Source organism: Notothenia coriiceps, unplaced genomic scaffold (assembly GCF_000735185.1).
Source record: "Notothenia coriiceps isolate Sejong01 unplaced genomic scaffold, NC01 NC01_scaffold00021940, whole genome shotgun sequence".
Classification (NCBI taxonomy): Eukaryota; Metazoa; Chordata; class Actinopteri; order Perciformes; family Nototheniidae; genus Notothenia; species Notothenia coriiceps.
The window spans coordinates 55735-72945 of NW_011354641.1; the positions used below are offsets into that span (position 1 = coordinate 55735).

Sequence of the window (17211 nt, forward strand, 5' to 3'; positions counted from 1 at the left end):
CTCTCTCTCTCTCTCTCACAGACAAACTCTCTCTCTCTCTCGCTCACTCGCTCACACACACACACACACACACACACACACACACACACACACACACACACACACACACACACACACACACACACACACACACACACACACACACACACACACACACACACACACACACACACACACACACACACACACACTTATCTCCCTGTGGACGGGGCTTTAGGTGGTGGAAACCTCTTTTGTGTCTTTAGCTGAACATTGGACAGATGTCACATTCACAGCCTCCAGGAGAACTCATAACTCAAATTACACACACCCACACCCACACACACACACACACACACACACACACACACACACACACACACACACACACACACACACACACACTTAGTCTGTCTCTCGCACACACATGCACTCAGACAAAATCAACCCCCACTTTGATAAATGTGTTCAATATTCTAGTTGAGTTATTGATCAGTGCGGCTTTTAACATAATGTTTTAACCATTTATAACGGAGAGGCTGGGGGGGGGGTGGATGCTGAGACATTTATTGCACGTTTTCAGACACACGTTTAAAGTTTAACACACACACACATACATCAACATGGTGCCTTCTTGCAGGAAAACTAAGCAACACACACACGAATAGAAATGCATTGAAAAAGAATGCCAAGCTAATTTACCTGAACACACACAGTTGGTATTGCATGACCATGGCTACCAACAGCAGTGAATGCTAAGCTAATGGGATGATGAATATCAGCCTTATGATGCAGTGTATTCCAGGAAAATCTACCCCCTCGGCAGCTATTTCCCCAGAGTCTCTGCAGCCATATTTCTCTGTGACTGCGGCGACAGGAAGCTGGGTCAATGATGATTAAAAACGCACCTCCACCTTTTCAATTTGCTCTTGTATTTTCCTGTCACATTATAAAGGTTTCTAGTTATAATAGGGAAACGGCTTCTTGGCACTGATGGAGTTCCTCGTTGAGAGGAGCGTGGCCAGAGGGCGAATGGATTTCAGTTTTAAAATTAGCGTGCTAGAGATAAAAAAAAAAACACAAGTAGTACTAGTGAAGTTTTCAATATGAGTTATCTGCAAATTAATCAACGTTTGAATGCAGTATTTTGTCGGACACAAAGCTCAGAATGCTATGGAGAAGCACAGGAGGTTAAGATAGGATTGATTTTTACTAGGAAAAAAATTACTGTTTTGAAAGTAGCAAGACGTAATGCCTTTAAGGAAACTGTGACATCTAATATGTATTAAGATCAGATGTTGAATGGCAACACTTTAAAACAACCAATAACCAGCTTATTATGTTTGATAGCCATCATTTGATTTGGTTTTCACTATTGAGAAATCTCATTCACTCTGCAGCCATACGCTAAATTCATTCAGGGTACTTGAATGCATCAACACTGGTATTGTCTCATTGAATCATAAAGAAAGATTCTAAGGGGAATATAAATGTTATTTTGTTTTTTAAGGTAATACATGATAATGTATATGAAAGCACAATTCATTAATATACTTGCTGAGCTTCAGGGGGACAAATTATTGAAATACTTTAACAAAAAAACCTATATGATTTATAGTTTATTTAGTTTCGTTTAGGGAGGATGCCTCTCACCAATTATTGTATACTTATTGTAAGTGGCCCTAGTAAGTTAGCGGACCAAAAGAAAGGATAAAGAAACGTTTTGGTTCAATCGTTGCTCGTTATCTTTTTACCTTTAGGAATGATTTAGAATGGACTGTTTACAGGAGGGATTGTTCCAGGACAGAAACCTCTTTCAGGGTTTTTTGGACTCGTCTTCAAAAACAGGTGTGCTGCTTTTTTGTATTTCTGTTTATTTTTCAGGGAAATGTTGGCTGTGATAATTCAGTGACTGGAACACAATCATGCAAAATGAAATGCAAATGAATAAAATGATTAAATGACAGCTACAAACTAGGACTAAAAGAGAGTTGAGTCATGATAAATAAACTGAGCTATGGTGCTGTCCAAATAAATCAGGAGGATCTCTCTCCTGCCTCCGGACACTCGCTTCACTTCCTGTCAGCCCTACACAACTTCCTCCCGGTGACCTCACGGGTCACATGCTGCATGCCAACGAGCTTAACGAGAGCCCCTAATGACAGACACTAATTATCCTCCGCTAACGACGCCACCGTCGGCCGCTTTCAGCCAATGTCCTCGCCGTGTGGTCGGCATGTTGCAGGCATGTCAGCAGAATACTGACGGGTCACATGGCGCTCTGCAGTGCACGCACATATTTTATAGGTCACATCCATCCCTCCATACAGAGAAACATTCACTGAATATTAAAGTCATCCTGTCTGAAGTTAGAGTTAATTAGAAGCATTAATGAAGAATGACTGAAGTATATTCAATCAGAGAATTTCCACTCAGCAGGTTTTCTATCATTCAGTGAATTCCTTTCATTTGAGATCTGAAATGGCACAGATTATCTGCAGACTATCGTTCTGACTGTCAGCCAGAGGAAATTTGAAAAAAGGTGGAAGTGGACAACTACAGAAGAGAAGTGATACAGCCTGGCACATTAGACAAATTCAAAACAAATGTTACATTTCAAATTTGGAGAAAAACGAATACTCAATTTGTTCCAGAATCAATATCAGCAGTACATTTTGACTATCCTTAAGGCAATGTGCGGAATATTCACCATACAATTAAACTGCTTTTGATCAATCAAAAAGATTCAGAAATGAATGGTTTATTTATCGCTGTAAATGCAGACTTTGACGAGATGTATTTTGGCCTTGAAAATAAAGACAACAGCACAGATTGCTAAACATCCTAATTACAGCCCACTGTGGTTTAAGTACTTAACAGAAGATGATCAGTTATAGCCCTGCAGATGCACTCATCACCCTCACTTGGTTTTTCTGATCGCAGATGCTCGTTTGCTCAGTAACCCGGCCCAGAACATGGTGCAGAAAAAGCAGAAATACCTGCAGAGTTTTGTTATCTGATAAATAAAGTTCTGCCTGTCGTTGTGCTGCTCTCTGCCTCTTCGTCTTCAGGCTGTGATTCCGTAAATCAACTTTCAGCGGACAGGAAGTTCAATCAAAACAGAAAATAACTGAAGAACTCACACCTACTGGTTTACAGTGTCCAGTGTTGGAACGACAATTCAGACATTTTACCAGAGAAATGTAGTTATACTAAGAAAAGTTTGTAGCTTCATTGGTAAAGTTGACATTCGAAAGCTTGGATATATACAAAAAGAATTGTGTCTATTTGTTGTGTTTAAATTGTATTTGTGAACAGTTAAATAAGAAGGTAAATGTAATATTTTCAGAATTCACAATTTTTTTTAACAAACTAAATATTTAGCTTCAAACAGAATCCTTCATTAAAATACATATTTCTATCAATTTGTATCAATTTGTATCCATTTATCCAATGAACCCCCTTTTTTCCAAAGACTATTTACAGCCACTATATGGAACCTTTTTAAAAAGGCATTCAAGATAATATTGTGCCTTAACAACAGTTTCCGTTTAAAATAAATTGAAAAATGAAAAGAGAGACGACGCTTGCCATGGATTTAATGGTCTCAAAACAGATCATGCTAACAAAAAGCCTGACAGTGTGTGTGCTGTTGCTGGTAGTGTGTGTGTCAGAGTGTGTTAGCTCAGTGAACTTTGCCCTACGGCCCGGGGAATCTGCATGATGCGTGAGCAGCTTCAACACAGGAAGAAAACAACGCCGTGATCAACATCACTGTCATCCAGCCTCATCTTCCTCCCTCTCTTCCTCGCTCATCCTGCAGCAGCTTCTCCCTCTCTCTCCCTCTCTCTCTCTCAGCTGCTATCTTGTTGCTTTCAACACTTTTGACACACTTTGACTTACTGCAGACGGAGAGAAATCCCAGAAACAACATGACAAACTGATACTAATACAACACTGTGAAATACTCTACTAGCAGTCAAAGTCTTGCATTAACTTAGTATAAAAGTATAAAATATGATATCCTGTAGAAACATCAGGAAGATGCGTCCAGTTCTGCCCCAGATTGCAACGCAGGTCCTGGACAAGGCCATCTCAAGCCCTGACTACTGCAACTCCTTCCTGGTCGGTCTACCTTAAAGTGCCATTAGACCTCTGTAGCTGATTCAGAATGCATCAGCTCAACTGATTTTCAACTTACGTAAGTTCTCCCACACCACTCATTGCTCCCGTCACTGGCTGACAATGGCTGCCTGAATGCGCTTCAAGTCACTGGTACTAGCCCACCACATGTTTGCAATACTTCCTCTCAAACGGTCAAATGAGCTCCATTGACATCAGGACGGCAGAAAGTAAATGGTAAATGGACTGTACTTATATAGCGCTTTATCCAGTCTTTAAGACCCCTCAAAGCGCTTTACATACTACATGTCATTCACCCATTCACACCCATTCATACAGAGCAGTGTACCTTACTCTAGGACCTAACATTCACACACATTCACACACCGTTGGCCATGCCATCAGGAGCAACTCAGGGTTAAGTATCTTGCCCAAGGATACATCGACATGTTGACTGCATGGGCTGGGATCGAACCCACAACCTTCTGGTTGAAAGACGACCGCACTCCCTCACAGCCACAGTCGCCCCGTCTAAACATCTTACATTGAAAACTGAAAACCCACTTGTTTTAGCTTATACCATGGCAATAAAACCCATAACCCCCCCACCTCCCCCTCATTAGTGAAACTAATGTACCAGCACTGCAATGTCTTGGCTTGTTGTTCTGAGTTTATATCTTTATGCTTTTTTGCACCAGTCGCTTTGAAAAAAAACGTCAGCTAAATGAAATGTGTTTTTTGTGGGGAATACCCATTTAATTCCTCTTCTCCTCCTCCCCAATCTTCTTATTCCTCAATAATATTACCTTGAACTTTTTAATTACCTGCTTGTATCCCCTCTATCCCTTGTCGCCCTCTTTTTTCAACCATCATTTTTTTCCTTTTTACTTTCTTCTGTTTTCTTTAGTTTATTACCCTTTAGCTCAATGTCTTCTTTCCTTCCCTTCTTTTCTGTCCAAACATCTCTCCACAGAGACTAAGATTTTCAGTTTGTTGCCACATCTGTCTCTTCTCACCTTATTTCATTTGGTTTCTGTCACGATTCTTGTGTTACAGTATGTCATGTTTTTAGTTTGGGTTTATTTTGCTGTTCGGTTCTCCCTGTCATGTTTTCCTCCTTGTGTATTGTCTGGTCCCTCTCCCTGTGTTTTCCTCCCTGTCGTTAGTTTCCCTGGTGTCTGCTTGTCTGATTGTGTTCACCTGTTGCCCTTGTGTTTCTCCTCCCCTGCCCGGCTGTTTCTCGTCTCGTGATTACCCCCCCCTGCATTTAGTCTTGTCTCTTCCTGTGTTCAGTTCAGTGTTGGTTCGTCTTTTGTTGGTGACTGAGTTCACCGGGATATGTTCTGTTTGTCCGAGTTTTATTCTTATCCTTGAAATAAAGGTATTATCAGCATTATCTGCATTTGGGTCCTGCTTGCTTCACTCTACCGTAACAGTTTCATTTTTATTAATTTACCACTTCTCCTCTCCTTGTTCCCTCTTGCTCTCCTACTGTTTCTCATCCTTCTGTCTCTTCTTATACTCCTCTGTCCATCCCCCCTTTCATTTATCTCTTCTTCCTCTTTAGCCCATCCTCCTTTCTGCTTCACCTCCTTTGAACTTTCTCTTCTCCCTGGAGCCTGTTTGCATCATGCACACTTATCCGTTAGCATGCTAGTTATCCGTTAGCTTCTGTAGATGGGTTTGATATTCACGGCCAGCTATAGCTCCAGGCTAACATGTTTTCCTGCTGCAGCAACGCTTCTCAGGTTGTGGTTTGAGGACAGTTTGTATTGGAATTGTGGAGATGACTTAATTAACAGTAAGTTTAAAATGTGCAAAGGTGTTTCTTTCTCGCTTGCTTTAGCACCATTTTCAGCATCAGCGAGCAATAACAATCTAAATTCCCTTCACTTCTCAGGACTACAGTACAACTCACGACCAACTTGTTAAAAAAAAGTGTTGGCAGCTTTGATTGACATATATATATATATATATACACTGTGTTATATTTGTTTACATTTATATAAAATATGTCAATCTGTAATTATCTCCTTAACTTTGACAGTCCTACTTTAATGTTTAAACTAATTGGAGTTGATATGACAAAACCTCAACTCCTATTTGTGAAATATAACATCAGAATGTGTCTTCTGTTTTGAAAAGCCATTCCTGTGTGAGTCAGCGTCAGCATCTGTATATAGGTTTCACATGGCATGGCTAGCTAGCGCCGGCCAACATGTTCGCCTGCTACAGATTTCCGTTGGATGGTCTCGTTCTCATACAAAAACACACATACACACACTCGCACAATTTGTTGTCAGTCAGTGTCTGTCAAGCTCTCTGCACAGATACTAGTGCTGTCCGACTTGTCACACAACGTCTCAGACGATGGTAGCGGCAGGGATATGCAAACAGACGATGAGATACGGTTAGATTCATTTAGCCGCGGGATGCTCACCAAAACTAGAAAATGACCAAATTTAAACTAGAGAAGAGACAGGAAGGGCTTCTACATCTGAGGGAAAATATTGACTGAACCTGCTGTTTATTTGGCTTCTCGTTTCTGCCTCACAGAAAGCCCAATCTGTTTCCATATTTACTCCATATGTATACCAGTGCCAAAAAAGTATGGGCGCATGCTCTCAGGTGCTGTAGAGTGCCCGGTTCTCTACCAGAGGCTGTAACTCAGGAGTCAAATTGTAAGAACAGAAGCAGGATGATATTACCAGTCGGCTAAATCTCCGGTAAGTCCAAATATGCAATTACACCAACCCTGTGTGAACCACAACAACACTCCTTAAGTTTCTTGTTTTTTCTCATATCTAAGAGATTCTCTTGTTACCCAGGAATACAGCACAATGCCATTGGAGACATAAATCAATTGACAACATTTCTTGCCACATTTGGTCCAGGAAAAGACATACGCTACTTTATCATCGATTTTACACAAAAAAAGGAACACAACTGAACATCATGCTGTATTAAAGAAGACTTGAATCTGGAGATTGAGACAATAAACCGATCATAATAAATAGAGTGAGAAGTAGGAACATTGTCTCATTCTTCTTTACAATAAACAAGAAGAGTCAAATATCTTCCTTTTCACAATAATCCCGTTTCTTATTGATTGTCCTTGTAGTGGATTTGACTTCCGGAGACCATAACAGCTCAAAACTGCGACACATTTCAACATCCGTCATTCAAGAACACATGCATCCTTCAACCAGCCCCACCCACACCTCCTCCTTTGTGTGTTTTCAAAAATGAAGATGAAATGCACTCACCCTGCGTCGCTGCTGTTCCCACAGATTAAGGCATCCTTGGCTCCCTCCACTTTGTAGAAGTTGTCTGGAAAAAAAATAAAAATCCACTTTAGTTAGACGTTCATGTGAACTTGTTTAGTTCCTGAAAATAAAGTTGTACAAATAAATCAAATTCAATAATCACTTGTGTTTCAGATACATTCAGATGACCCTTCCTGTTCTTGTTTTTTTAGATCAATAATCTCATGAATCTCAGTTTGTTTAGTCAGGATGGACATTACAGGAACCATCTCTGCCCGGGCATTTTTTCAACACATCAAGTCATTTCAGAGAACATTAAAACACTCTGACTTCATTACAGGGAAGTACTAGTGCACACAAGTATCAGAAGCTTTTAATGTATGTCTGCAGGAAGAAAACACTTCTAGAGTTTATCGATATGGAGCAACAAATCAAATGTCTCTGATTCTGATACACCAAAATCTAAATATACACCACGATGGACAATTTTTGACAAACAAGTCGACAGGCTGTGAAAAAGATTACCTCAACTTTGTGAAATTTAACATCAGACTTTGTATCTTTGATATTGAAACATTTCCTGTGTGACTCAATGTTACATCATCTATGATCAGATGCAGCTTTTAAAACAAACTGACCTTACATTCTGCCGTGACATTTTCATCTATTTTCTGACAGAAACATTTAGGGTACTTATCTTTTATTCAACACAAGATTCAGACCAAATGCATTTAACTGCAGACATTATGAAAGATTACATAGCATGCAATGGGAAAATATGAAAATGGGAGTCATATTCTAGTCACTAAATGTACTCTGGGAACAAAAGAGCGAAACTGAATTTTAAACACTTTAAAAAAACCTCTTTATGTCACAGGGAACAAAGCATATTTTCTTTATTGATGCGGGGAACCTGCAAACTTTCCCCATGACGTAGGAGCTTCTAATAAGCTCAATAGAACATGGACGGTTTCATTTTGAGGTGGGTTTCATTGTTTAGTTTTATATTAAAAGTATATCAAGTGATCCAGTGTTGAATATGTATTACTTTAATAATGAGTGGTTACATAACATTACAATAGGAACATTTTACAATGGATGTCATGTTGAATGTACTCTGGGAAACAAAAGAGCAAACTTCAAACACTTTTCTGTAAAACCACAGTATGTCATGGAGAATAAAGCATTTCTTTCAAAGTCATCTTTCTTCTAATGTGTTGGTGAACTCATAAGGAAGTGGGAACTCGCCGTCCGGTGTGAACGCACCATTATGGGCTCAATGGAACTTGGAATGTTCCATTTTAAAGGGGGGTTTCATTGTTTATTCTTTAAATACCATAAACATCTTATATTGTTAATAATGAACAATTACGTTTAATATTTAGATAACAAAATTAATCATTTAGTTTTAAATATTTATTATATAAGCAAATACATAGCATTGTAATAGGAACATATTACAATAGGTATTTATGATCTTATTACAAAAAGTCAGAAATAAAAAAGCCAGCTGTAGCCAAGTTGTATCTTTTTCTTTAAAAACTCAGCTTCTCTCTTTTTTTTATGTTAGAGATTAAAAAGCATTTCAATAGGAATATGTTACAATAGGTGTCATTATGTTATCACTAAAAGTACTCTGGGAAACAGAAGATTTCTCCAGAAACCAATGCCTGTACAACTTCAGCTTGTCACAAATCAATTATTTGTTCAAAATCTTTTATTGTGGCGGTGCACGTGCAGAGTTCACTCCTTTGACAAAGTAAACATTTTCTCTGGTGCTTGTGTTTCCCCCTGACCGCTGAAGGCACTTAAACTTTTCAGCGGCGCTAACATTCATTTGTTATCAAGTGCATCTGGGAGTCTGCAGCTAAAACTTCTGAAGTGCTTTTGTTCAGTTGCTCAGAGTGAAGCTCTAAGATTAGTCACTGAGGCAGACAAAGCACATTGGAGCAGTCATTACCTGGAACTTCAGAAACTCCCCCGAATAGATGCATATTAGTCTGCGGACTGACATTTAATAAAGGTTTCTTTAAGCACAACCCCCATTTCAGAAGATTTCACAGAGCTGCAGGGACAGGGAAATTGTCTCTGTAGGATATCAAGGGGGTGGGCTTCATTTAGATTTCTTTGCAAGGTAAATACACCTCCACTCATCCTCCCCCTGTGTATTTTCATCAGCAAGAGATGCATTTACATGATGAGAATCTGCAGGTACGAAATGGGAAATATACTGAGGCAGTTAGTCTGCTCTGCCAAGAAGGAAATATATTAATCACTTGTTAATATATTCTCACAATGTCTTGTTTTCATGGACAAAACATTTAAATCTTAGGATTTTGGGCTATTTTGATTCGCTCAAATGTCTTCTTCCAGACTACTAGAAAGAAAAACATCCCAAATCTACATTTGAGTGCCTATTTAAATGACCTTTTTCATAATTTCTCCTAAATTAAAAAAAATATGTCGGGTATCTTTCCTTTTGGACAACCTGCAATTACTCATAATTATACACAAGGGGGAAACGGAGCCTAATATGTTCAGATTTCGGTCCTCTCCCTCATCAAACTCTCTTATTATTACTTGTTGTAAAAATGTATATTCTTTGTAACAACGGTTACATTTAGGGGGGAAAGAAGCCGATCCAATTCTATCCCAACTAAAACTGTTCATTTTATTACTTTATTTGAATTTATTTATCTGTTATTTTTTATAATTATAATAAAATGGTATTTATTGGTATTATATACAGTACTGTTTAAAGTAGATTTCTCGTTTAAACTATTAAAAATCTAATGGGTGGACATGTTCTGCGTCTCTGATATTCATTTATTGAACGTGCAGCTCCGGGGACGCTCTGACCAGACAGAGCAAACATTGCATGATGGGAAATGTTTAAGCATGGAGAACATCCACATTGATCTCCACTGTTTTTCAGATCAGCCAAGCTTTAACGGCTCTCGGATTTCACGGCAGCTTTTAGGGGTCGATATGGGAGCCTGCAGGGGACATTTGTTTGATGTGATGCACGGCAAAGCAAACTGGAAATGAATAAATAGAAGGTGCATTAGCAACGAACCATTACTGTAAACTCAAAGTTGCCTTTATTTTATTTGAGACGGTTTCACCCTTTAACAGAGGAGAAACAATGCTTCTGCGACACGTCATTACTTTAAATAATTACACATCTGTTTCTGGATAACGAGGGAGTGTGTTTGTCCCGGGGTGTGTTTTGAGCATGGTTTCTTTTCTGCTGTCTGACAGAAATAATTGGGGGAAAATATGGTTTGCTTATAGTCATAAAGGAGTTGTGCAAGTTCATTTGTAAAGTGTCAAAAGGCTTCACAGGCTCCCTGGAAACAATCCCTTACCAGAGAAAGACACTAGGAAAGATGGAAGCCAGGTTATTGGTAGAGGAAGGAGACAATATAGTTGTATTAATTACGCAGATGAATGGAAGAAGCTATCATTATAAAAACATCTGTCACGAGACTAGCGGACATACAGCAGCTGACAAGACGAAACATTTTATTTGAGGTTTTTTTGTGAGCAAAAAAGCAGCTGGATTTGTTTGATTCTAGTAATTGTGTTACTTTGTAGTGATTGTATTTCCTCTCTGTGGTCCTCATTAGAGGATCAGACAAAAAACAGAATAATGGGATGTGAAAGGAGAAAAAGATTTTACGTTAAAAACGATACAAAAATACAAGAAATATTACAGAAAAGAGAAAGGGCAAAAGAAGAAGACATGGACTGACACCAGATACAGTATATGTTCACAGAAATTACAATTAAATACAAATAAAGTGTGTAGATGAAGAAGTGGAAACATGCATGTGTGCAGAGGTGGTTGAGCGTTGAGGTCACATGGAGAAAACACACTCAGGTTTCATCTGACAGCGTTAAGTGTTTCGCTAACCCTGACCTCCACCTCTGTGTGTGTGTATAGTACAGTATGTGCTTATGTACTGTGAGTGTATAAGCATGTCCACATAACATATATTATGTTCCCTGGCCAAATGCTTGACATGTCCAATAGTGTATATACACCAGCTGACCTCATATGACCTCACACTCTCTCACGCACACACAGTTTGTGTCTCTTGTAGTCTCTTTGTCATCATTTTGAGTCTGTTTATAGTTGTGTTATAACTCTTTTTATGTATCCATGAGAACATTGTTCCACTCTAACCCCCAATTTTCATCACAACAGCCTTTAAATAACTTTTCTAAAAGGCCTTCAGTTGTGTGTGTTTAAGCAACAATGACAAATTCATTAAGAAAACGTATGAATTCCAAAATTGGTTAGAAATGGGAAAGTAAATCTATTCCACATCATCACCTGGAAATTAGCTATGGCTTATAAAAAGCCAGGTTCAGCTTTTCACATCCAAACAATTACATTTCTTAAATGTATCTTATAAAAAGTGACTAGCATTGTTTACTTCTGCATTATAAAATGTGATGGCATATACTACATTCTGAATAAGTCTTCAGTCTCAGTGTCTATTATTAGTAACATTATTGAAGTCATCTTGTGTCTCTTTGCGGTCATTTGTTACAATAGTCTCAGAAATGATTTCTTTAACCCTTTAACAACAGATTTCCAGCACGACTGAGTTCAAATAGCCTTTTCTAAGACCAGTAGTTAAACCTTAAGTGTGCGTTTGAGCAACAATAACAAACCAAGTCTCTCAAATGTAGTCAGTCAGAAAGAAATACAGTTTTCAAAATCTCAAATCCAATTCTGCTGCTAAGTGTGACATTTTTAGTCAAGATATAGGCAATGCATTCTCACCCTTGAACTTTAAGTCCCTGAGTTCACCAAAGCCAGGTTCAGCTTCACTTTAACAGCTTTTGTTGTTTTAATTGTAATTTATTGAGCGTCACTACCTGGCTGCTTCCCTGTCTACTGCTGCATTGTTAGTCCCACAAGTGATGCATACACCCAGAGGTGAAAGAAGTACTCTTTCTACTTTTCTATTCTGCCGCAAAGTGTGAACAAAGCCAGACTCTGCTTCATCTTTACAACTTACTTTCTAAAATGCGTCTTACTACAAGTCACCATCTGGTTACTTTCCCTTCTACTGCTGCTTTATCAGTGCAAACAGCAATGCATGAACCACATTAAGTATTGAGAGCTGTGTCCTCACCCTCATCGCTGATGAAGTCGTGCAGCGACGCCCAGGTCTTGTTGTTGCAGAGGAAGGAGGCGTTGGCGGACATGCTGTCGTTGAGGCAGTGTGCCGTGTTGCGGACACATTTCTGCCGCAGGTTCCCCATGAACAGCTGCAGGCCGATGAGGGCGAAGACGCTCAGGCAGAACACGGTGAGGATCATCACGTCCGCCAGCTTCTTCACCGACTGGATCAGAGCGCCCACGATCGTCTTCAGGCCTGCCGCCACCCAGAGAGCGCACACGAGGTCAGAGGTCAGGGAAATGTGATGTGGATGTGATCACTTAACAAGAAAACATCTATAATTCAATTAAAGTTTAGTTTTAAATATAAGAATCTGGATAAAAAAACAGGCTAGTTCAAAGAAAGGTTTCAAGTCGGATTTCTTTAAAAAGAATGGTTTACCCAAAAACAATATATAAATATAAAAAACCCTTTTATAGCATAAATACTTTTCTATCAATTAGTGGACAAAACAACATTTTATTTGATAATAATTTTGTTCAAATTTTTCAATGAGACAAATGTATGGATAAAACCCACTTGGACAATGCTGCGTTTCTTTCGTTCAGAATATGTTTACATTTTGTTCAGTTCTAATAATGCCATTTGAGAACATTATTTTAATTGTTTTTGGGTGAACTTCCTTGTAAGATTAGGTGATCATAAATATGGCTGCCGCCGCCTCAACTTTGATCCTAATCTAATATTACAGCCTTTACTCAATATGCAACAGTAATTGTTAATTGAGTTATAGCAACAAACACACATTTTATAACTGTGTTTGAAAAGGATGCTTTTTCAGTTTTTTTTTTACAAGCTGCAAAGTAAGAAAGGTTATGGAGTCAAACCAAAGGGCAGCCATCTTTATGTACCAGAGAAATAAATCACCAATTGGATAAAAAAGAAAATATAACTCTGCTGTTGGTAGAAAATCTCTTCAACAAAAGTTGTATCATTTTAATATGTATAATATAAAGACATATAAAGGTTTTCATCGAACAGCAGCTCTAAGTTTTTCATAAATGTCAACGCCACCATGGGAATAAAGTAATCATCAACAGAATAAAGGAAAATGATCTCCCAGTTAACATTCATAAACACACACACAGATGGTAAAAACAGCAGGAACACACACAGTGAGAACACAAAGGGTGCAGACAAGTTGACGTCGGCCAATTGTAACAAATAAAAGTTTCTTTTTGACTTTTTATAACTTGAGCTTTTTTCTATTAAGTAAATTCATTAGAAAAAGACTTTTAATTTGCATTATAATTGAACTTCTTAGTGTCTGTAAGCTAATGAATGAGCAGTGTGATTATATTTAGTTATGAGATGCTTTTCACATGTAGCTAAAATGGTTATAACAAGTTTTAGACGTTGTTATAACATGACCATGGCATGGAGATGTTTTAATCACGTTAAAGATGCTTATAACGCTGTTAGCGCTGCATGCTAACATGCACAGTGGAGACATACAGAGGCCAGCAAGCGACAGATGTGAAGAGATATATCCACATTTTAATAACTGTTTTTTCAGTAATGGTAGAAAAAAATATGAAAGTTTAAAGTTAAATCTATGATACAAATGTGTACAAAAACGTAATATAAAGGATTGAATCCTTCTCTTAATAAACATTTAAAAGCGGATCCACATTTAAAACTGGAGTCACTACGATCACACTTTTGTTTTTGATTGTCAAATTAAACATTCAGATTATTGTAGTGGAGAAGAAGTCAAATGGGACATAAAAGAATAAGTACATGAAATGAAAGCCAAGATTAAGTTATTTCTCTATGAAGACGCCTCACAACTTCCCACCATAACAAAATATATTTGAACAACTTAATGATTCTAAATTGGACATCCAGTGTTTTGTACAAAGTCATTTTAAAGTGTTATTTCAGTGCGTCAGATCTTTTTAAAAGCCAGTTTTGGTATTGCATAAGAGTTAATAAAGGACCCTGAATCAAAGAGGTTCATATTTAGATAAAGCGTCACTCATTAAAGCTGTATATTGTAGAAATGTTTATTGTAACAAAATTGTTCCTCTTTATCATTATATTTGTGTATTACCAATATTTGCTTAAAATATTTTTACAATATTAGATTTCTCAAGATGAGACCTGATTGCTTATTGTGTAAATACATGTTTTTTTGTCGCTGTTTACTGAGCCTCTGATGTGCACACACAACTACTAATGAGAAAGATTTCTTTCTGCATACTACCTCTGTGTACTTTATTAAAGATGTATTTTAAAAAGTGGGTTTGTTCAGCAGGTAGTATGCAGGATGAGAGTTTAATCTTCCTGCAGGCCCGGGCCGTGGGGGGGGGATGCGTTTGATGTTCCCGCCCCTGCGCTTGGCTTCCTCACCTGGGATGACAGAGATGGTTTTGAGCGCTCGCAGCACCCTGAACGTCCGTAAGGCTGACACATTACCCAGGTCCACAAACTCAGTGACATATCTGCAGCACGCCGGAGACAGAAGCACAAAAACAGACACACACAGAGGGTGACACACCGAGCAACAACGAGGAACGGAGAGATGAAGAGAGACAGAGAGGGGAAGAGCGCGGAGGAAGAGGAAGTCAGACAGGAAGTTGCTCACATGGAGGAAAAGTGGAGATAAACTCACAGTTTAAATCTCTGCAAATTATTTATTTAGTTTAGTGTCAACTCTAGTGTAACATGGAGCCAAACTAGAGAACACATATTTGTGGTTTCAATCTGTGCAACATATTTCTTTAGATAAGTGTCTTGTTGTTTATTTATTCTTTAGGAGTAAATTAGGGCTGCAGTTTAACATTATGCTTTGGGAACAGTACTGTACTTACAATATGTGTACGATAGAACTCAAAGTGAGAAATTACATTTAAAAAGTAGTTATTTTTAGGAAACATACTAAAAGTAGGTTAGCCTTTCACGGTAGAGAGCCTAAAAAGTCTAGCTTTTTGTCACTGTTTTGATAAGTAAAGCTTGACTCTAAAAGGGTTAGGGTTAAGTAGTATAGTTGATTTTTTTGTCTTTGAATCTAAAACAAATCTCCAGTTTCAGGAACATGTGTTCAGCTTCTAATTGTCTGACTTTTCCTTCCTCACTTTTCTTCAGTTCATGTCGGGTGATTACAGCCTGGGCACCTGGTTGGTCAGAGAGTAGAAAGTGGGCGGGGACAGGGCAGACATAGGACGAACAGGAAGAGAACGTTCACGTTACGATGACGAGTGTTTTCTGTCCGTGACGCCCCCTGCAGGTGAGGCTTACCTGGGATGACTGAGATAGTTTTCAGCGCTCGCAGCACTCTAAAGGTTCGCAGCGCCTGCAGGTTCCCTACTTTGATAAACTCTGTTAACAGCCTGCAGTGTGGGGGGTGTACACACACAACAGAAGAAGAAACACACAGCAAAGTCTGAAAATACTGTGGGAAGTTCAAAAGTACTACCCTGAAGAGGAAGAGCACCAACAGCTTACATTTACCACAATCAGAAATTATGAAATCGGGTGTAATATTATCTCTTTTATCAGCTTTGCCCATCAACGTCATGATATCTGTGATCCTTGTGAATGTTTGCATGTATAGAGAGTTGTATTCACCGTCTAATATTTAACTATAAAAAGGGACCATATCCCGGTTTTCACCCAAAGTTCCCGGGACTTTGTGTCCACGTTTCTGCTGAGGTTATAAATCTTAATCCAGCGTAGAAAATCATACATTCTGAAAAGTGTTTTAAGTAACCGACAATGGTTACATTCATGTACAGTAATGTAACATGTAATGTTGGTTCCATCTTTTAGGCTACTTTTAAATCTCAATCCAGTGTATCATACTCACATACTTATTTTTTCAAGTAGCTCAAACATTACACATGTGCACTGTACAAACTATCAGATATTCAATAATAACATATTGTGTGTCAGTATGTGTGTTTTGAAATTAATTATTCAATATGTTATCGCTGAATAATGGAAAATAAGCTTTCCCCACCTATCCTTATCCAACTTATTTGATCTGTTCAAGATATATGAAACTATTTTATTTATTTCCAAAAGTGTTGTAATGGCTTAAAGCAACTATCTTCAATATAAAGCTAAAAAATATAAATGTTTAAACGCATAGATGAAGGAATTCCATCTTTTAGTCCGCTAAACTAAATAAAATCGAAAAATTATTTCTACTCTAACACATTTATTAATCTTTGTGACAATTACAAAAATATTACCTTCAAAATATTATTTTAGTCCAAACCGAAACATTATTATTATTCAATTAATTAAAAAATCTTATCTGAAAAATAATTATGAAATCTATCAGAAAAAATTGGTAAATTGTATTTGTATTTCAGCAAATTTACTTAATATTCTTATGCCACCCCTAAAATAAGCTTTTCCCTATATTTAAAAAAATGTATTGATGATTTTATTAAGAAGATTTAAAATGTTGTTCCTCTAATGGTGTGAAAATGGCTGGCGAGTGTGGTGTGTAATGGTAGCCATTAACATGTCATTACATCAGGAACACAGGGGCAGATTGTGTGTGTGTGTGTGTGTGTGTGTGTGTGTGTGTGTGTGTGTGTGTGTGTGTGTGTGTGTGTGTGTGTGTGTGTGTGGGTGTGTCACACACACACACACACACACACACACACACACACACACACACACACACACACACA

The 17211-nt window shown here is 38.2% G+C and overlaps 1 protein-coding gene across 1 annotated transcript in view; it reads right to left on the reverse strand.

The window, feature by feature from the left end:
* The window catches only part of LOC104953541 (sodium channel protein type 4 subunit alpha-like), a gene marked incomplete at its 5' end in the record, with an annotated part of 60060 nt that overhangs the window by 28208 nt on the left and 14641 nt on the right, over positions 1–17211 (reverse strand). Inside the window, 3 exons of the mRNA XM_010780488.1 lie at positions 7368–7431; positions 12518–12760; positions 14918–15009. Of these exons, the coding sequence (XP_010778790.1) occupies positions 7368–7431; positions 12518–12760; positions 14918–15009 (399 nt within the window). The remainder of the gene's footprint in view (positions 1–7367; positions 7432–12517; positions 12761–14917; positions 15010–17211) is intronic.